The sequence below is a fragment of the Aquarana catesbeiana genome, linkage group LG04 (genome assembly GCF_042186555.1).
Source record: "Aquarana catesbeiana isolate 2022-GZ linkage group LG04, ASM4218655v1, whole genome shotgun sequence".
NCBI lineage: Eukaryota > Metazoa > Chordata > Amphibia > Anura > Ranidae > Aquarana > Aquarana catesbeiana.
In genome coordinates this window covers 294,699,640-294,722,614 of record NC_133327.1, presented here as the reverse complement: position 1 = coordinate 294,722,614, position 22,975 = coordinate 294,699,640, and the positions used below count along the sequence as shown (strand labels likewise).

Below are 22,975 nucleotides of genomic sequence, written 5' to 3'. Positions count from 1 at the left end.
ACCAATTAATCGCAACAATAAATCGGCCAACTAATCGATTATGAAAATAATCGTTGGTTGCAGCCCTAATAAATATATTATATTATATAATATGAGTAAATTGATGCATGGCGCTATACAAGTACATGTAATAAATAAAATTTACAAGTACTGTACCATCAGCCCTACAGATTGTGTACAGGTGATCATTTGGATGTAATTATGTAATAATATGGCACCGATATAAAAAGTGTTAATGCGCATGAGACAGGGATACCTGTATAAGGAGGTTTCTTAATGAATGCACAGCCATGGACAAAGGTTTTGAGAATGACACAAATATTACATTTTTACAAAGTCTGTTGCCTTGTTTTTATGATGGCAATTTGCACATACTCGAGAAAGTTATGAAGAGTGATCAGATGAATTGCAATTAATTGCAAAGGCCCTCTTTAGTATGAAAATGACCTTAATCCCCATAAAAAAAATTCCACTACATTTGTGACGAAGGCTTCAGGGCGCCCCAGAAAGTCCAGCAAAAAGCATCTGACAAAAAAAATCTAAAAACAATGAAGCAGCAGACTTTGTGAAAATTATGTTTGTGCCATTTTCAAAACTTTTGGCCACGGCAGTATCATTTTAAAGAAGCTTTTAAATTATTATGATAAAGTCAAGTGGTGCTGTGCTGCCGTTATGTACAGTATATACCTTCAATAAAAATAAAAAAAAAAAACAAAAAAAACACAACAACATGATTATGTATGTGTCCTTATTCCCATCACAATAACATATGTGACATAGGACTATAAATGCATGAAAATTAATATCCTTGACTGGCAATATAGTGCACACAGATTATGCATATATCCTCATATGCATCAAAAACTGTCAAGTCTGGTGATACCAATTATCCAGTTTACCATGAAATTCTATTTCGGCATATGTTTTCCTCTGGTGTGACCCCCCCACACCAACAAACAACATCCCACTGTGCTTCAACAAACACTTTTGTGTCACCACTGTGCTCTCACCCCAACTTGCTTGTAAGCAGGCATGTATCTGCCACAAATTTCTCCAACTCTTCCTGCCCACTAGGGAGTGGGACTCACTTGGTCTATTAACTAGTGCTCCGGTAATAATTGGGGTAAGGTGCCTTTAAGACTCCCATATATTCATGCTGCCAGATATGCCTTTTTAGTATCTTTAATAACCCTGTACTCTGCGATCCAAGCGAGCCTCGGAAGACAGATCCTCCTTGCTGCAGTGGTTCTACTAGATCTGTGATTTCTTTCACATGTACTGTTGGCTTCTCTGTTTATGATGCTTTTAAAATTATATTAAAAAACATTTGTATTTTTCTATACAAATATGTGGCTGTAATCCTTGGGTACCTCAAAAGTAAAATTTTCCTTTTATTCTTACTACATACCTTTCTAATCAACCACCTATGCCAAACAGCATTGTAAGGTCATTGGCTTCTGCCGCAGAGAAGCACACAACTTGCTCAAAAACTCACCCAAAGTCTATTTCTTAGACAATAAGGGCTCATTTACGCTTACTTCGGCTTCAACACTCAAAGCGCCTACTGCTTCAACATGCTTTTATGATATGTTTTTGATACTTCGATTGTGTTTCTATAAAGCTTCGGTGGTGCTTGGATGATGCTCTTTTGAAGCTTGGCAGATGTCGTGTGTGTGTGTGTGTGTGTGTGTGTGTGTGTGTGTGTGTGTGTGTGTGTATGTATGTATATCTCGTACCTGCAATTTCTCCAAAACAAAGCGAAGCTAAACCTGAATTAATGTCACTCAAAAGCTGCAGGTGCTTCAAGCGAGCTTTGTCATAGACTTCTATGGAGGCTTTGAAGTACTACTAAAGCAACATAGGGTATCAATTTTGCAGCAAAGCCAAAGCAAGGTGTAAACAAGACTGTAAGCTAACCATTTTACTTAGTGACAGGGACTTTGACTGGCGTTCAGAGAACTTTAACAAAGCCCGTCTAAAGCCTTGTTTTGAAGCAAGTGTAAACTAGCCCTAAGGGATAAGGGGAAACTGAGTCAATCCAACTGTTCCCTCATCCTATCAGCAAGCTTCCTGTATTATTAAGCATTGGTCAGTGGAATGGAGCTTAACTGGCTAACAGCATTCTTGGTTAAAATTCTGCTGTGCAGGGGATTACATAAAGCTGAGTTGACAATGCATACACACATTTGCTATTTTACAATAAAGCTTGTGACTTGTAACAATAAATTCAAACAAGAGCATCTATCATGGTGGAGATTCATTTAAAACCAGGACTACACAATGTTTTCCCAGTAAGAATGTCAGTGAGCAGAAATGATTATTTTGTTGTAACACAGAACAGGATATTTATATCAAGGCTGCAAAGTAAATATCATACAGTGCCTTGAAAAAGTATTCACCCCCCTCCCCCCCCTTGGATTTTTACCTATTTTGTTACATTACAGCCTTTAGTTCAATGTTTTTTTTAATCTGAATTATATGTGATGGATCAGAACACAATAGTCTAAGTTGGTGAAGTAAAATTAGAAAAATATATACATAAAACTATTTTTCATAAATAAAAAACTGATAATTGGCATGTGCGTATGTATTCACCCCCTTTGTTACGAAGCCCATAAAAATCTCTGGTGCAACCAATTACCTTCAGAAGTTACATAATTAGTGAAATGATGTCCACCTGTGTGCAATGTAAGTGTCACATGATCTGTCATTACTTATACACACCTTTTTGAAAGGCCCCAGAGGCTGCAACACCTAAGCAAGAGGCACAACTAACCAAACACTGCCATGAAGACCAAGGAACTCTCCAAAGTAAGGAACAATGTTGTTAAGAAGTACAAGTCAGGGTTAGGTTATAAAAAAATATCTAAATCTTTGATGATCCCTAGGAGCACCATCAAATCTATCATAACCAAATGGAAAGAAGATGGCACAACAGCAAACCTGCCAAGAGATGGCCGCAAACCAAATGCAAGGACGGCATTATTCAGAGAGGCAACACCGAGACCTAAGGTAACCCTGGAGGAGCTGCAGAGTTCCACAGCAGAGACTGGAGTATCTGTACATAGGACGAAAATAAGCCGTACGTTCCATAGAGTTGGGCTTTATGGCAGAGTGGCCAGAAGAAAGCCATTACTTTCAGCAAAACACAAAATGGCATGTTTTGAGTTTGCAAAAAGGCATGTGGGAGACTCCCAAAACGTACGGAGGAAGGTGCTCTGGTCTGATGAGACTAAGATTGAACTTTTTGGCCATCAAAGAAAACGCTATGTCTGGTGCAAACCCAACACATCACCCAAAGAACACCATCCCCACAGTGAAACATGATGGTGGTAGCAGCATGCTGTGGGGATGTTTTCCAGCAGTCGGGACTGGGAAACCGGTCAGAGTTGAGGGAAAGATAGATGGTGCTAAATACAGGGATATTCTTGAGCAAAACCTGTACCACTCTGTCATTTGAGGCTAGGACGGAGGTTCACCTTCCAGCAGGACAATGACCCCAAACACACTGCTAAAGCAACACTTGAGTGGTTTAAGAGGAAACATGTAAAAGTGTTGGAATGGCCTAGTCAAAGCCCAGACCTCAATCCAATAGAAAATCTAAAGATTAAAGATTGCTGTTCACAAGCGCAAACCATCCAACTTGAAGGAGCTGAAGCAGTTTTGAAAGGAGGAATGGGCAAAAATCCCAGTGGAAAGATGTGGCAAGCTCATAGAGACTTATCCAAAGCGACTTGGAGCTGTGATAGCCACAAAAGGTGGCTCTACAAAGTATTGACTTTGGGGGGTGAATAGTTATGCACATTGACTTTTTCTGTTATTTTGTCCTATTTGTTGTTTGCTTCACAATAAAAAAAAAAAATCTTCAAAGTTGTGGGCATGTTTTGTAAATTAAATGATGCAAATCCTCAAACAATCCATGTTAATTCCAGGTTGTGAGGCAACAAAAACAGGAAAAATGCCAAGGGGGTAAATACTTTTGCAAGGCACTGTACATAGCCTTCTCAAATTCAAACAGAAAAGACTAGAGGTCTTATTGTTTTGGAGCTTTTCTTTCCTAACACAAATTAAGTTTCATTATCAGAGACAGGATGGGCGCATCTGGTGCAAAATGACTTCCCTCTAAAAACAACAACTACCATAACAATAATAATAATTGCATATACTTCTCAAATAGTGTGGGGCTTTACATATGCAGAAACTGAAATGGAACCTGAGATTGCTAGTCTATTACATTTGCGTTAATAAGTGAACAGCTGGTTCCTCATTTGTTAAGCAATAAAATTATAACACAAACTAACAGTCTCTGTTACCTTTAAAATGTTTAAAGCAGTATTAAACCCAAAAGCAAACATTATATTGCCATTTCTTAGATGTGATGGCTGCATTAGTTTCCTTTTTTAGGTTCTTTCTTCTATTTTCATCTTGTGATCCAGCCAGTAAGTTTGTATTTTAACAGAAAAGCTCTCTTGCAGTTACATGGATGAGACAGATCGTCTAGTGGTGGATCTGGCCAATAACACACCTCCTGTATGATGCAGACACCTTTCTGGAAGAAGGAGGACATGGGCAGATTTGGACAGCAGCATTGTTAAATGGGGGAAGAGGAGTGTTATAAGTACTAGCAGATTTAAATACACTGACAAACTGAAGCTGAACTCTAGTTAATACTTTGTTGGTGTAACTGATTATAGTTATTTTCCTTTTTGGAGAAAAAATTTTACATAAAAAAAAGCTGGACATTTTGAGCACCCCTGCCAGTCTTAACAGGTTCCCAACCGACTCACGTCTTTTTACGGGGACAGAATGGCACCCCTGCGTGAAATAGAGATATATTATATATATATCTACACATACATACACACACACACAAACATATATACACAGGGTTCCCTTTAACAGCCCAGAGGCGCACAAGCTGCACGGCGGAGTACCCAATGCGCGCGATCGCATGCACGAGAGCCAGCATGGGGATTTGTGTGTGTAAACACACAAATCTTTCTCCTGTCGGGGGAGAGGAGACATATTGTTTGTTCCTAGGAACAACGATCTGTCTCCTCCTCTAGTCAGTCCTATCCCCATACAGTGAGAACACACATGTAATCCCTTGATTGCCCCCTAGTGTAAACACCTTCCCTACCAGTGACATTTACACAGTAATCAGTGCATATTTATAGCACTGATCGCTGTACAAATGTCAATGGTCCCAAAGATGTGTCAAAAGTGTCCAATTTGTCCGTCGCAATAGAACAAAATGTTACAGTGCACATGCAAAAAAGATGTTTAGCTCCTGCAAGGCTATTTAAAACACCTAAACATTTTCAAAAAACCTCTCATTAGTGTCCACCTGTGTCATAGGTGGAGTCCTTTAGTTCTCCCATATAGAGGAGTATATAGCTCCCATGGTTCAGAGAAGCAGGATCTCCCACTCTATGGATAGCGTAGGACCCACTAACCATGGGGTACTTTGTCGCATTAAGTGGACTTAAGCACCATATAGCAATATGGTGTGACCAAATCCCAATATTTTTTTATAAAGTTTTTTGAAAATGTTTAGGTGTTTGAAATAGCCTTGCAGGAGGTAAATGTCTTTTTTGCATGTGTGCGCTGTAATACCGTATATACTCGAGTATAGGCCGACCCGAATATAAGCCGAGGCCCCCAATTTTACCACTAAAAACTGGGAAAAAGTATTGACTCGAGTATAAGCCTAGGGTGGGAAAATGCAGCAGCTACTAGGTAAACAATGCCCATCTGCAGCCTCACTGTGCCCAGTTGCGTACCTTTGATTACTAAAACAGCAGGTGTCTCCCGCTGTGTCATGCAGTCTGTTCAGCCGTCCATTGTAACAAAGCCCTGCCTCCTCCTGGTCCATGATAGACGGAACACTGATACAGTTTCCCAGCATTGTATCAGTGTTCCTCTATGACGGACAAGGAGGCGGGGCTTTGTTACAATGGGCGGCTGAACAGACTGCATAACACAGCGGGAAACACCCGCTGTTTTGGTAATCAAAGGTACGGCTGCTGCACGGCTCACTCGAGTATAAGCCGGGGGGGGGGGTTGGGGGTATTTCAGCCTAAAAAAAAGGTCTGAAAGACTAGGATTATACTAGAGTATATACGGTATTTTGTTCTGTTGTATGGTCTTGTGGCTGCACCAGCTTTAATGCATCTTTTAGGGTGTGCCCCCGAAATAACTCGTTTGTCCGTCACAATACCACTAAAAATCACAGATCACCGCCAATACTAATAAAAAATTAAATAAAAATGCCATAAATCTTTCCCATAGTTTGTAGACACTATAACTTTTGCGCAAACCAATCAATTTACGCTTACTGTGATTTTTTTTACCAAAAATATGTAGAAGAATATATATTGGCCTAAAATGATGAAGAAAATTGTTTTTTAAAAACATTTTTGGGGATATTATAGCAAAAAGTTAAAAATATATATATATTTTTTTCAAAATTGTCGCTCTTTGTTTATAGCGCAAAAAATAAAAATAGCACCAAAAGAAAGCTCTATTTGTGGGAAAAAAAGGCTGAAAATTTTGTTTGGGTACAGCATTGCATGACCACGCGATTACCAGTTAAAGCAGCGCAGTGCCAAATTGTAAAAAGTGCTCTGGTCAGGAAGGGGGTAAAACCTTCCAGGGCTGAAGTGGCAGGGGTGCTCAAAATGTCCAGCTTTTATTTATGTAGAAATTTTTCTCCAAAAAGGAAAACAAACTACATTCAATTACACCAACAAAGTATTTGATAGAGTTCAGCTTCAATTTGTCAGTGTATTTAAATCTGCTAGTACTTCTAACACTTTTCCCCAAACTAACAATGCTGCTGTCCAAATCTGCCCCATGTTCTCCTTCTTCCAGAAAGGTGTCTGCATCATACAGGAGGTGTGTTATTGGCCAGATCACCAGGGGGAAAAGCATAAAAAAAGAAAACGAATACAGCCACTACATCAAATGATTGCTAAGCTGCAATAGATTCTATTTTTGGGGTTTAATACAGTTTTAATAAAAAATAAATAAAGAGTAGAAAGAAATAATTTACTTACAGCCAAAGCTTTAGATAATCTTGTTCTGAAGTCATTAAGGATGAGGGTTACAATTTCTGTATGTGGAATATATGCAAATCCGTGTAAAAGGAAGACTTTTCTTGGCCGTACTAAATCAAGAGCATCCTGGAAACGAACCTTGAAACAACAGCAAAACAAAAAATTAATTTTTTTAGAAAGTTTCTGAAGAGAGTCTTTTTTTTTTTTTGGCATGATGTAGATTTAGAGAGCACATTTTTTTTTAACCAGATCCCAGGATAGGAATGCATGCAGCATGCGAGAGGGGCGATGGAAGACACAACCAAAGTGCAGCCCTACTGCAAGAACCTGATTATGCCAATACCATGAATATACTTCATATACTGCAAAGTATCAAACCATCCTCACTTTCACTTACCTATTAATATTAAATATACACAGTAGGAATGTTTAAAAGCAGTAACGTACAATTAGATGATTATTTACAATAGTGACTGTGCAGTATCACTTAGTTATCACTTCATTAGGTTTTCTTCAGGAAACCCTCAGCCACATGCCACACTATCGTACAACCACATGTACAGCTGTTGGTACCTTTTGGTGTGAAAATATGTCAGCCCTGGACCATTTGGCTGCCTAAAGACCAGAGGACTTTTTCCAATTTGGCACTGCATCGCTTTAACTGCTAATTGCGCAGTCATGCAATGCTGTACCCAAACAAAATTTGCGTCCTTTTCTTCCCACAAATAGAGCTTTCTTTTGATGGTATTTGATCACCTCTGCCGTTTTTATTTTTTGCGCTATAAACGGAAAAAGACCGAAAATTTTGAAAAAAATGATATTTTCTACTTTTTGTTATTAAAAAAATCCAATAAACTCAATTTTAGTCATACATTTAGGCCAAAATGTATTTGGCCACATGTCTTTGGTAAAAAAAATGTCAATAAGCGTATTTATTGGTTTGCGCAAAAGTTATAGCGTCTACAAACTAGGGTACATTTTCTGGAATTTACACAGCTTTTAGTTTATGACTGCCTATGTCATTTCTTGAGGTGCTAAAATGGCAGTACAACCCCCCCCCCCAAATGACCCCATTTTGGAAAGTAGACACCCCAAGAAAATTGCTGAGAGGCATGTTGAGCCCATTGAATATTTTTTTTTGTCCCAAGTGATTGAATAATGACAAAAAAAAAAAAAAATTACAAAAAGTTGTCACTAAATGATATATTGTTTACACAGGCCATGGGCATATGTGGAATTGCACCCCAAAATACATTCAGCTGCTTCTCCCGAGTACGGGGATACCACGTGTCGGACTTTTTGGGAGCCTAGCGGCATACGGGGCCCCGAAAACCAATCACTGCCTTCAGGATTTCTAAGGGCGTAAATTTTTGATTTCACTTCTCACTACCTATCACATTTTTGAAGGCCATAAAATGCCCCAGATGGCACAAACCCCCCCAAATGACCCCATTGTGGAAAGAAGACACCCCAAGCTATTTCCTGAGAAGCATGTTGAGTCCATGGAATATTTTATTTTTTGACACAAGTTGCGGGAAAGTGACAAATTGTTTTTTTTTTTTGCACAAAGTTGTCACTAAATGATATATTGCTCAAACATGCCATGGGCATATGTGGAATTATTACACCCCAAAATACATTTAGCTGCTTCTCCTGAGTACGGGGATACCACATGTGTGGCACTTTTTGGGAGCCTAGCTTCATACGGGGCCCCGAAATCCAATCACCGCCTTCAGGATTTCTAAGGGCGTAAATTTTTGATTTCACTCCTCACTACCTATCACAGTTTCGAAGGCCAAAATGCCAAGATAGCACAAAACCCCCCAAAATGACCCCATTTTGGAAAGTAGACACCCCAAGCTATTTGCTGAGAGGCATGGTGAGTATTTTTGCAGCTCTCATTTGTTTTTGAAAATGAAGAAAGACAAGAAAAATGTATTTTTTTTTTCTTTTTTCAAAAGTTTGTGACAAAAAGTACCTCTCAGCAAATAGCTTTGGGTGTCTCTTTTCCAAAATGGGGTCATTTGGGGGGAGGGGAGTTTGTGCCATCTGGGCATTCCAGATGGCCTCCGAAACTGTGACAGGCAGTGAAGAGTAAAATCAAAAATTTACGCCCTTAGAAAGCCTGAAGGCGGTGCTTGGTTTTCGGGGTCCCGTACGCGGCTAGGCTCCCAAAAAGACACATGTGGTATCCCCGTACTCAGGAGAAGCAACAGAATTTATTTTGGGGTGTAATTTCACATATTCCCATGGCATGTTTGAGCAATATATCATTTAGTGACAACTTTGTGCAAAAAAAAAAAAAAAAAGTGTCTTTTTCCCGCAACTTGTGTCACAATATAAAATATTCCATGGACTCGACATGCCTCTCAGCAAATAGCTTGGGGTGTCTACTTTCCAAACTGGGGTCATTTGGGGGGGTTTGAACTGTCCTGGCATTTTATGCACAACATTTAGAAGCTTATGTCACACATCACCCACTCTTCTAACCACTTGAAGACAAAGCCCTTTCTGACACTTTTTGTTTACATGAAAAAATTATTTTTTTTTGCAAGAAAATTACTTTGAACATTATATATTTTTTTAAAGCAAATGCCCTACAGATTAAAATGGTGGGTGTTTCATTTTTTTTTCACACAGTATTTGCGCATTGATTTTTGGGGAAAAAACACACTTTTTTAAATTTTAATGCACTAAAACACACTATATTGCCCAAATGTTTGATGAAATAAAAAAGATGATCTTAGGCCAAGTACATGGATACCAAACATGACATGCTTTAAAACTGCGCACAAACGTGCAGTGGCGACAAACTAAATACATTTTTAAAAGCCTTTACAGGTTACCACTTTAGATTTACAGAGGTCTACTGCTAAAATTACTGCCCTCGATCTGACCTTCGTGGTGATACCTCACATGCATGGTGCAATTGCTGTTTACATTTGATGCCAGACCGACGCTTGCGTTCGCCTTTGCGCGAGAGCAGGGGGGGACAGGGGTGCTTTTTTTTTTTTTTTTTTTTTTGCTTTTTTATCTTATTTTTAAACTGTTCCTTTCATTTTTATTTTTTTTTTTAATCATTTTTATTGTTATCTCAGGGAATGTAAATATCCCCTATGATAGCAATAGGTAGTGACAGGTACTCTTTTTTGAAAAAATTGGGCTCTATTAGACCCTAGATCTCTCCTCTGCCCTCAAAGTATCTGACAACACCAAGATCGGACTGAGAAAATGCTTTCCCAATTTCCCAATGGCGCTGTCTAGATCCGGCGAAATCTAAGTCATGAAATGCTCGTAGCTTCCGGTTTCTTAGGCCATAGAGATGTTTGGAGACATTCTGGTCTCTGATCAGCTCTATGGTCAGCTGGCTGAATCACCGGCTGCATTCTCAGGTTCCCTGTTGGGACAGGAGAGCCAGAGAAAAACATGGAATACGGTGGGGGGGGCATTCCCTCCCACTGCTTGTAAAAGCAGTCTAGAGGCTAATTAGCCGCTAGGATTGCTTTTACATGAAAGCCGACCGCTGGCTGAAAAGAATGATATCAAGATGATACCTAAACCTGCAGGCATCATTCTGGTATAACCACTCAAAGTCCAGCAACATACCAGTACGTTGCTGGTCCTTGGGCATATATTGTAAACTTTTTTTTCATGCAGCCTGTGGGCTGAACGAAAAAAAGATATTGATCGGTGGGTATGCCCACCATTAGAATACCTCCCTTCATCCACCCACTTCTAATCATGGGCATACATGCACCGTTTATATATGCCGAAGCATGGGGGCATCCTCCCGCAAAAGGCAGGAGCAAATCGCTCCTCCACCCACTGCTGCCCCCACACTTCGGCATATATGCTGAAGTATGTAACTGTGGTGGTGAAATCACCTCCGACAGCGCTGGAGTCACGGCTTTATGTATCATGGGAGCAAACGCTGTTGCTGTCAAGATAAATAAATCCGCTCTGCAGCTGAATGGCGTACCTGAAAACAAAAAAGTGGTTAACAATAAAAAAACAAAGTATAAAAAAATTGCATACCTATAAAGCAAACATAACAATAAAACATTGCAGTATAGAATACAATAAAAAAGAGCAGAACAACAGAGAGAGAATAGAGAGAGAACAATAAAACAACTATTTTTGGTTTTTTTATTATACATATATATATTTTTTTTTTTTTTTGTGTTTTTTCCTTTTTTTTTTTTTTTACACTTTTTTTTGTAACTTTAACTTTTTAACTGGTACCAGGTTTGGGTCTCTCAAAATGCGATGGCATCTTGGGAGACCCTGTGAAAGTGTGCCCTAGTCTGTGCAGTACTGTACCCTACGCTAATACTCCACTAGTGTATGGTAGCGTTCAAAACATTCACCAATGCAAAGACCAGCATTGTCAGGACAGAAGGGACAATAATACCGGGTGTCACGCCTAAATCCGCGCTTGCTGCAGACATGACATCTTTTTTGGGGGGCTCGTTGGGTAGGGGTACTCGGGAGGACATATTGAAAATGCCTCTCATGCAGCCGGCTTACTGCATTTGGTTGGGGAAGGTGAGGTGGAGCACCGTCTGGATACAGAAGGGCTCCGACGATCTCTTCCTGGAATTTAAGGAAGGATCCAGTCCGTCCTGAAGCTCTGTATAGCACATAAGCATTCAGCAAAGCCAACTGAAATAAATAGACACTTTCTTGTACCAGCGTCTGGCCTTACGGGCAACTAGGTACGGTGCCAACAACTGGTCGTTGAGGTCCACCCCTCCCATATTTTGGTTAGATTCGTGGACACAGAGGTGTTTCTCCACAACACCAGTCGCCGTAGTAATTTGGACCGTCGTGTCTGCATGAAGGGAGGTAAGAACGAAAACATTCTTATTGTCCCTCCACTTCATAGCGAGCAAGTTATTACACTAAAAGCAGGCTCTCTCCCCAAGCCTAAGACGGGAATCTACAAGCCGCTGGGGAAAGCCAAGGCGATTAGGTCGCACGGTGTCACATGCTCCAATCTGATGATCAAAAAGGTGGCTAAAAAGTGGCACGCTCGTGAAATAATTGTCCACGTACAAGTGGTACCCCTTTCCGAATAAGGGTGACACCAAGTCCCACACTATCTTGCCAGCGCTTCCTATGTAGTCAGGGCAGTTTGTCGGCTATACGTGACTATCTTTGCCCTCGTAAACCATAAAACTACATGTATAGCCTGTGGCCCTGTCACAGAGCTTATACATCTTGACCCCGTATCTGGCACGCTTGCTAGGAAGGTACTGTTTGAAAGACAAGCGGCCAGAAAATTTAATCAGGGACTCATCAACGCAGACAACTTGATGGGGAGTAAACAAGTCTGCAAAACGTTGAAGTGGTTTACGAGGGGCCGAATTTTGCAGAGCCGATCGTATCCAGGGACTCCACGAGGACGACAGAGTTCATTGTCGTTGAAGTGCATGAACCGTAAAATCTGCTCGTATCGTGCCCTGGTCATGGAGGCAGAGAACACGGGCATATGGTAAATTGGGTCAGTGGACCAATATGACCGCAACTTACTCTTTATTTATGCCCATGTTGAGGGAAAGGCCCAGAAAGAGCTTAAATTCGGAAACCGTAATTGGTTTCCAATCTCTGGCAAGGGAGGACTGGGGAATAGTGGCTATGTGTTGACCAGCGTACAAATTGCTTTGGTCCACAATAGATCTATAGAGATCTTCGGTGAAAAACAGCGAATAAATATCCAGTGGCGTAAAATCAACAGTTTCCACCTGAATTCCGGGTTGGCCAGTGAATGGGGGAAGTACGGGTGCTGCAGAAGTGGTGGGTTCCCAATTCGGATTGGCGAATGCAGCAGGAAGGGCACTATGGGCACGACGGGCCTGTCTTTGTCTTCTTGGTGGCAGCGGGACACTACTAGTGCTTGCCACCTCACCAGCTTGAACTACACTTATGGGACTCGCCACGTCACCACGTGATACTGCAGTGCTGGATATACGACCAGGGTGTACTAGGCCGCTGGTGCTTGCCAGTTCACCAGAAGGAATAGCGGCGCTAGTACTTCTCTGCTACATACGAGGGACCTGCGGTTCTTGCACTTCAAGGACAGAAGAAGAAGTTTGGGGTCTAGTACGCCTGACCTTAGCAGGGACCACAACTCCGTCGTCAGAGCTATCTGTCATGGAGCCGCTGTCCTCTACAGGATCGTATTCTGAGCCTGAATCTGAAAGATGAGTGACTTCATCATCACTATCTGTCATGCTCAGAAACGTTTAGGCCTCTTCACTAGTGTACCTTCGATTTGCCATTTTGGGTTCTAAATTTAGGGGTACACCAGTGAGACTCACAGGCAAAAAAGCTCCTGACTGTTAACGACTGTATCAAAACGCTGCCAAAAAACTTAGCGATCGCAGGGATCAGGCCTGACTCTGCGAACGCTGCAGTTATGTGTGCTTAGTGTTTTGTAAGTGACAGTTATCGATCGATACTGCACTTGGGTGGGCTGGACTAGGCCGAGGGGCAAAACGCAGGTGCTAGCAGGTATCTGGGCTGATCCCGCTAACACTGCGTTTATGGGAACCCTAAACTGCTGGGGATGCTAGTATAGATCTGATCGGATCAGATATCGATCCGTTCAGATACTATAGCACTAAGGGAGGTGTATGCTGCGTGAGTAGGTGTTAGCGGTACTGGCGCTAACCTGACGCTGCCTGGGGCAACGCAGACCTTATCTGATCCTAAAAACGTAACTTATATCACCGCCGGGCAATTAGGGGGTTAAACCTTTATAAAGGTAGTAAACGGCGGGTGCCCTAAAATTATAATAAACTATAAAAAACAAACTAACCAGCGTCACCCGTAACACTTATACGGTGATCGCTGGAGAAAGGGTTAACTAGGGGGCAATCAGGGGGTTAAAACCTTCAGTAGGTAGTATATGGGGGTCCCTGTCGCTATAAAACACTGACAGCGAACCTATATATTTACCTCCCTAACTAGCGTCACCTGTGTCACTAATACAGCGATCAGAAAAATGAACGCTTAGCGACACTGGCGACGGGGGTGATCAAGGGGTTAACCTTTATTAGGGGGATTAGGGGGGTACCCTGGACCTAAAGGAGGGTACCCTAGACCTAAAGGGGGCTAACCCTAACTGCCCTAACACTTATAACTGTCACAAACTGACACCGATGCAAAAAAAAAAAAAACTGCTATTGGTGTCAGTATGACAGGGGGTACAGGGGGGTGATTGGGGGGTGAAAAGTGTGCCTGCGTGTTCTACTGAAAGTGTAGTGTTGGTGCACTTACTTGATGCCTTCTCTCCTTGGCGCCGGATCGAAAAGACCGGCTCGAGGAGGGATGACATCACTTCCTCTCCCTCTGTTTACATTACAGAGGGAAAGGAAGGATTTTCATTCGCTGGGAGCGATCGGGAGGGGGTGGCCACGAATGGATGGCCTCCCCCTCACCTCTCATCGCCCGGGAACAAATGGCGACCGCCTCTGGCACGGGGGATCCGATCGGACCCCCCACCCGCGGGAAGGCAATCACATACCAGGTACGTGATTTTGCCTGCCCGTGCCATTCTGCCGCAGTATATCTGCGTGAGGCGGTCGTCAAGTGGTTAATAAAAGCGATCGTACAATGGAGGAGGTGGATGGAAAGGGCAGACATAGTCAGAGGGACTCTTGAAGAGTGTTAACCCCCGCTGCACCAGAAGAGTGGGGGGGGGAGTCGGGTGAGGAAGATTCCTGGAAACAGCAGCACAAACACACATACTAATAGCAAGTAATGCCCCTTATTTTTTTAACTAAACTTAGGCTAAAAATTGTGGGTTAAATCACAGATCTTTTGTGCAAAATTGTTCCCTCAGACATTCCTATAAAACAGGGCCACATATCAGAACCTGGAACTCTGGCTCTAATAATGTTATTTAAACAAATTGAGATATTTTATTTGTACTGTATATGCTTTCTTGCATGGGTACAACAAAAGCACAGCCTGTAACTTGGAACTAGGGATGCATCGATACTATTTTTTTTTTTTTTACAATGAGTTCAAGTACCAATACTTTTTTTTTTTAGTACTCGCCGATACCAATTACCAATACCTACCGTAACTGTTTTGTTTTAACTTCAGCTGTCAGCAATGGTACAAAGCATTGAAAAGTTATTTACAAATTAAATAAACTGATTTTTTTTTTAACCATTTCCCGCCCAAAGACGTCATATGACGCGGCTGGTAAGCATGAGATTGTGGATTTTTTTTCCCGATCTCATGCTTTCCAGCCTGGAGGAGAGATGTGGGGTCTTATTGACTCTGCATCTCTCCATAAAGAGGATCTGTCACAAACTATTCCTATTACAAGGGATGTTTACATCCCTTGTAATAGGAATAAAAGTGATAAAAAAAAAAAAAGCGAAAGCACACACCCACATATGTAAACGCTGTTCAAACCACACGTGAGGTATCACCGCGTGCGTTAGAGCGCGAGCAACAATTCTAGCACTAGACCTCCTCTGTAACTCTAAACATGTAACCTGTAAAACAATTTAAAGCGTCACCTATGGAGATTTTTAAGTACTGAAGTTCGGCGTCATTCCATGAGTGTGCGTAATTTTAAAGCATGACATGTTGGTTATCTATTTACTCTGCGTAGCATCATCTTTCACATTATACAAAAAAATTGGGCTAACTTTACTGTTTTGTTATTTTTAAAATCATTTAACATTGTTACGCAAATACCGTGTGAGATAAAAAGTTGCAACGACTGCCATTTTATTCCCTAGGGTGTCTGCCAAAAATAAATAAATAAAATATATTATATTATATTATACATACATACATACATACATACATACATACATACATATATATATATATATATATATATATATATATATATATATATATATATATATATATATACACATACACACACACACACACACGTTTGGGGGCTCTGAGTAAATTTCTAGCAAAAAAAATGATGATTTTTACATGTAGGAGAGGAGTGCCAGAATAGGGCCGGTATGGAAGTGGTTAATTTAGCGCTTTTTCAATGTGAAATGTGTAAATATATGTTAATGTATATGAGTAAAAATATTCACTAAAAAAGCAAACAAATTGTTTGCTTTGTTTGCTTTAATTGTTTATAGTTTATAAAATAGACGTGAACAAAAGAAAAAAAGCAGGAAAATAATAATTAAATGAAGGAGAATAGGGAGTTAATTAAGGCTGATTAGCGTAAATTGAGGGTTATTAAGGGCTTAAACAGAGGAACATTTGTTCATCCCTTTGATCTGAGATAAACAGAAATATACAAAAATAAACAACGTTTCTTTTTATTTTAGTGTTTCAAGGCTGAGCAATGTTGTTAATAAACATTCCCGGCTGCTTTTTTTTTTTTTTTTTTGACAGCTCCAATTACCGGACTTTATTAACACTGGGGAGACCCACTGACAGCTCAGAGAACCGAGCATGAAAGTATTGGTTTCAGGTATCGTGCATTTGCACGAGTACCGATACTTGTGCAAATACTTGGTATCGGTACCGATACTGGTATCAGTGCAACCCTACCTGGAACACATTCTGGAATTTTTTTTTTTACAACTACACTGCTTGTAGTATATGCATAGCAGTTTTGGATAAAGTATAGATAATAACTTAGAACGCCTGTCAAGTTTTTATTGCTGCCTGTATCCCTGTTAGGTATATTTACCCTTCCTATTTGTCCTGGTGACCGTTGTCACAGAGACAGAAAGTGATGGAAAATCCAAAATCATACCATTATTGATAGAACACAAAGTAGGGAAATACCTATTATTTTGTAGAGATTTCCTCTTAATACCTATTGCATTACCAGAGCAGGAAGTGATAAAAAAAAAAAAAAAAAAGCTCCAACAGTACAGACACTCTTATAGTAGAACTATACTTTAAGAGAATCTTGAAATTGGTTTCTGCGTATTTGGAGCATGAAGGGAGTTCAGTGCAAAATGTAGAATTCACCAGTGTTGCTCTGGGAAAAAAGGTCTTGCTCAGGTCAGTCTCCCACTTATAAAAAAAAGGCTTGTTCAGCTAAGCTTTGATAATGAATGAAAGAAGCTTGCACAACCGCTCAAGATTCTCACTGCTCCAGTCTTCGTAAAAAATCCCCTCAATGTGTCCTGTAATTGTCGGGGAGAAAATTTGGTATTTACAGTGGGGACGGAAAGTATTCAGACCCCCTTACATTTTTCACTCTTTGTTATATTGCAGCCATTTGCTAAAATCATTTAAGTTCATTTTTTTCCTCATTAATGTACACACAGTACCCCATATTGACAGAAAAACACAGAATTGTTGACATTTTTGCAGATTTATTAAAAAAGAAAAACTGAAATATCACATGGTCCTAAGTATTCAGACCCTTTGCTGTGACATATATTTAACTCAGGTGCTGTCCATTTCTTCTGATCATCCTTGAGATGGTTCTACGCCTTCATTTGAGTCCAGCTGTGTTTGATCATACTGCTTGGACTTGATTAGGAAAGCCACACACCTGTCTATATAAGACCTTACAGCTCACAGTGCATGTCAGAGGAAATGAGAATCATGAGGTCAAATGAACTGCCTGAAGAGCTCAGAGACATAATTGTGGCAAGGCACAGATCTGCCCAAGGTTACAAGAAATTTCTGCCTCACTTAAGGTTCCTAAGAGCACAGTGGCCTCCATAATCCTTAAATGGAAGATGCTTGGGATGACCAGAACCCTTCCTAGAGCTGGGGGTCCGGCCAAACTGAGCTATCGGGCGAGAAGAGCCTTGGTGAGAGAGGTAAAGAACCCAAAGATCACTGTGGCTGAGCTCCAGAGATGCAGTCAGGAGATGGGAGAAAGTTGTAGAAAGTCAACCATCACTGCAGCCCTCCACCAGTCGGGGCTTTATGGGAGAGTGGCCCGACGGAAGCCTCTCCTCAGTGCAAGACACATGAAAGCCTGCATGGAGTTTGCTAAAAAACACCTGAAGGACTCCAAGATGGTGAGAAATAAGATTCTATGGTCAGATGAGACCAAGATAGAACTTTTTGGCCTTAATTCCAAGTGGTATGTGTGGAGAAAACCAGGCACTGCTCATCACCTGTCCAATACAGTCCCAGCAGTGAAGAATGGTGGTGGCAGCATCATGCTGTGGGGGTGTTTTTCAGCTGCAAGGACAAGACGACCGGTTGCAATCGAGGGAATGATGAATGCGGTCAAGTACAGGGATATCCTGGACAAGTGCTCAGGACCTCAGATTGGGCCGAAGGTTTACCTTCCAACAAGACAATGACCCTAAGCACACAGCTAAAATAACAAAGGAGTGGCTTCACAACAACTCCATAACTGTTCTTGAATGGCCCAGCCAGAGCCCTGACTTAAACTCAATTGAGCATCTCTGGAGAGACCTGAAAATGGCTGTCCACCAATGTTTACCATCCAACCTGACAGAACTGGAGAGGATCTGCAAGGAGGAATGGCAGATGATCCCCAAATTCAGGTGTGAAAAACTTGTTGCATCTTTCCCAAAAAGACTCATGGCTGTATTAGATCAAAAGGGTGCTTCTACTAAATACTGAGCAAAGGGTCTGAATACTTAGGACCATGTGATATTTCAGTTTTTCTTTTTTAATAAACCTGCAAAAATGTCAACAATTCTGTGTTTTTCTGTCAATATGGGGTGCTGTGTGTACATTAATGAGGAAAAAAAATGAACTTAGCAAATGGCTGCAATATAACAAAGAGTGAAAAATGTAAGGGGGTCTGAATACTTTCCGTCCCCACTGTAAATGGACAGAGAATGTTTGGAGGTGGCCAGTGTCTACACAGAGCTTTGCAAGGTAGTCAGAGCGCTAGAAGGTCAAAATGTGGTGGGATGGCATGTCGTAACCTACCGTGATGGAACAAAAGCACTGCATGCAGTATTGTTTCCGGAACAAATTACAGTAATGCTGTGATGTGAACTGACACCACAAGAAACAAGGCGTAACCCCACCGCATTTGGTGTGAACAAGTCCCAAATTGCAAGGCTTTCCAAAGGTAGAGGCAATAGGGAGTTCATAGATTTATCGTGTCCCCTATCCAGGACCAGCATCCTAAGTGGAGAAGATAAATGGCTTTGTTTGAATAGAGAAGCCACAACATGATGTAATGGGAATGGAGTACAATGGAGAATAAGTGGGCAAGAGGTCATGTTGCGTGAAAACCTGGGCACAGATCTTGGTGTTGGGACCTATAAGAAGGTTAGCATTTAAAGATGATTTCTGGGTTGCGCAGCATGGTAAATCCAAGAGAAAACAGGGTGGGAACGTACAATGGATATCCATTACTTGTGGAGACCGTGTCTGCACCAATATAGTAATTTGAGTCCAATAGTATCCAGATATGTCAAGAGACACTAAGCCTCCATGGAATTTCGATAAGTAAAGAAGTTGTTGCTTGAGTCTTATACAAAGACAGGGAATAAAAGTATTAACCTGTGTAGTGCACAATGAATAGATGTGAACTTGTAGACAGAGAAATAGATAGAATAAAGCAGAGTTCCACCCAAAAGTGGAACTTGCGCTTTAAGCACTCCTCGCCCTTTCACATGCCACATTTGGCAAGTAATTTTTTGGGGGGTTGACAGGTTTTGACAGGTACCCTGCTACCACTTACGCTGTCACTGCCTAGGCAACTCCTCCTCTCCCCCTCCCTCCCTGCAACGTTCTGGGACACTTCACATGTCCCAGAAGATTGCCTGGCCACTGAGAATGCGCAACGCGACTCGCGCATGCGCAGTACGCACCCAGCTGTAAAGCCGCAAGCTGTCACGGCTAGGTGCTCACACTTATAATGCTGATGTCGCGGAGACGAGAGGAAGAGGAGCGAGGCTTTGGGCGGCTGTATCGCTGGACTGAGGGGCAGGGGAGTGTGTTTATTATGAGTCAGCAGCTGCACTTTTTGTAGTTGCGGACTTTCAAAGAGGAAGTAAACCCTGGTGGGTTTTACTTCCTCTTTATTTCCCTGCAAAGGTAAAGCATTCGGTTTCAGGTAAGTGTGTGTCACTTACCTGAAACCGAAGCCCATGTCTCCGTTGTCCCCACCAGCAGGGAGTGTCCATCTTCGCCCCTCTTCCTTCTGGGGCCACGAACTCCGGCTCTGTGACTGGGTGAAGTCGCGTGATGTCACTCCTGCGCATGTGCGCGGGAGCCGCCAGTCACAGCACGACCCCCATTAGAAATGGCACGATGTGACATCAGTGCATGCGCTGTAGTCATCAGAGCTCTGCTTTTTAGTAAAACCGTGGAGGTTTAGGAGATATTTCAAGAACCTACAGGTAAGCCTTAATATAGGCTTACCTGTAGATAAAAGTAGTTGTACAGGATGTACAACCACTTTAATAAACTTAAAAATGAGTGGGTAGAATTTTGATATTGACATTTTGATAATATTTGATAATATTTGTCTTGGTTTGAGCAGTGTAACATATTTATGTGGTAGTATTCTGATTTTTTTTTTTTTTTTTTAAGAAAAGGAAGTTCAAGGCACAAGTCTCCTTTAGATATGTCAGGATCAGGGTACATATATTACTATTGTTTATTAATTCTTAATTCAGTGGATTGGAATAAAAAAAAAGCCAAGGTTTTCAGAAAACTGACTTTCAGGTGAGAGAGTTTTCTATACATTTCAAAATCCTGTAGGAAAAATTGCATTGTGTGCAATGCCTCCATGTCATGGATGAAACCAAAACATTTCCACAACATTGTTGGACAGTGACACTTTAAAGTGGATGTAAACCCAATGTCATCCTTTCTAAACTACTGCCATGGGGGTTATCTATAAGGATATACATGCCTCCTGCATGTATCTTTACCTGTCAAATGTCTCCCCTCTGTCTGTTATTAGACCAGAAAAACTGCATATTCTGTGGGTGGGTCTGTTGTCTGGAGCTCGGTGGGTGGAGTCGTGATGTCAGTAGACTCCCCGCCCACCTCTACACTCCTTGTCAATATGCATTTTCTCCTGTTTATTTCTAACACTGAACTTCTGCTATGATCTCTAACATCCAGTGAAAAGACAGGAAAGTAACCACATGACTTCAGCATGCCAAATCATGCTGAGGTGTGAAACAGCCAAACCTTGCAGAGCTGCTGAAGAAAGGAGTGGGGGAGGGAATTAAAAAAAAAAAATGCATGTGTCTTAAGCTGTCACTCACAGCAAGGGGAAGTATTTGACAAAGTTTTTCTCAGTTTGTCAAGATTTTTCTCACTGAACAATAAAAGAGGATTGCTCAGAGATGGATTAACTCTGTGTGGCAAGACTGGGCTCAAATGATAGGAAATCTTATACTCTACAGTATGATTAAAAAAAAAAAAAAAAAGAAAAAAAAAGAAAATTTCAGGCTTACATCCACTTTAAGCTCTCAAATAGTCCTGCAATAATTGGTGGTAAGGGGCATTTTAAATCACCTAACCCTACTGTTGGTGTTAACTAGCACTTTAATTCCCCCCAAAACAATCCTATGGATATTGGTAGTCAGTAGCTCTTTAAAACTTCTTCTATAGTCTATTGCAGCAATTGTGAGAGGAAGGGGAGGGCTCAACAATGTAAATTGTCCTACATCGCTTACATTGGTGATCACAATGATTGGTCATAGGAGCAATCACATGCCAGAGAACCACTCCAGTTGGCTGTCTTTAGCCAATGCTCTTTTTTGTTTAATGACTGTGGAACCAACAGCTTTTTGTGTGTAGACGAAGAACAACGAAGTAGACACAGGACGCACGGGTATGGGTCTATTTGTTATAGGACGGGTGCCATCCAGCCATTTAATTACAATAGCCAGATTTAAGGAAGTTAACAGGTGTTATTTGGTATAGATTTACTTTTCCTGCATTTTATTAGCCATGATCGCACAAAATTACCTACCTTGTAAAACTCAAGATCTTCTAGTTTAGTTGAGCTTAAACCAAAAGTGGAATTTATCAGATCATCATGATGCTGCTTCTTCTCTTCCTCGCTAATCTACAATATAAATAAAAATAGTATACTGTAACACATAGGGAATTGATCTACCTGAAATAGAGAAAATATATTTTGCTTACACCACACATCAAATTAACTAGAACAATTCACATTGGATTAGTGTAAAGTTCCCTGAAAAATTATAAACTAATAAATTATGTTCATAGTGAATTAACTGTCCAATATTGTATGCAAATAAAGAAATAGAATTTTAGAAAGACTCGTGAATCTTTAAAGCACACACAAACTTAAAACATTCTCTCTGCTGCCCAGGAACCTGGATAGAAACTTTACAAGTCCCAGAAAGCTGTAGGCTTTTTGTTTTAGCCAATGGAATTCACTAGGGGGAGGAGATCAGTTAATATAGACTTAAAAAAAAAAAAAAAAAAAAACACTGAAAAAACTCAAATCAAGCGCTTTAGGGCGCTCCCATTAAAGTCTACGGGGACAAAAATGCTCAGTTCTGCCTGAAAGCTCATGAACTTTTAGGAGCGTCAGGCGTTTTGCTACATACAAGCAACAGAACGCTCAGATGTGACCAGGGTGCTTGGAAACGAATGTGATTTTGCTTGTTGAGCGTTTTTGAGTGTGAACTGGGCCTGATAATTGGCATGTGCGTATGTATTCACCCCCTTTGTTATAAAGCCCAAAAAAGTTCTGGTGCAACCAATTACATTCAGAAGTCACATAATTAGTGAAATTATGTCCACCTGAGTGCAATCTAAGCGTCACATGATCTGTCATTACATATACACACAACTTTTTGAAAGGCTCCAGAGGCTGCAACACCTAAGCAAGAGGCACCACTAACCAAACACTGCCATGAAGACCAAGGAACTCTCCAAACAAGTAAGGGACAATGTTGTTGAGAAGTACAAGTCAGGGTTAGGTCATAAAAAAATATCCAAATCTTTGACAATCC

General features: G+C 41.0%; 1 protein-coding gene across 6 annotated transcripts in view; it reads right to left on the bottom strand.

The window, feature by feature from the left end:
- The window catches only part of PRIM2 (DNA primase subunit 2), a 449,872-nt gene that overhangs the window by 242,584 nt on the left and 184,313 nt on the right, over positions 1-22,975 (bottom strand). For all 6 annotated transcript variants that reach the window (XM_073626716.1, XM_073626712.1, XM_073626715.1 and 3 more), the window contains 2 exons: positions 21,958-22,053; positions 7,059-7,196 (listed from right to left, as the gene is read on the bottom strand). In XM_073626716.1, the coding sequence (XP_073482817.1) occupies positions 7,059-7,196; positions 21,958-22,053 (234 nt within the window). The remainder of the gene's footprint in view (positions 1-7,058; positions 7,197-21,957; positions 22,054-22,975) is intronic.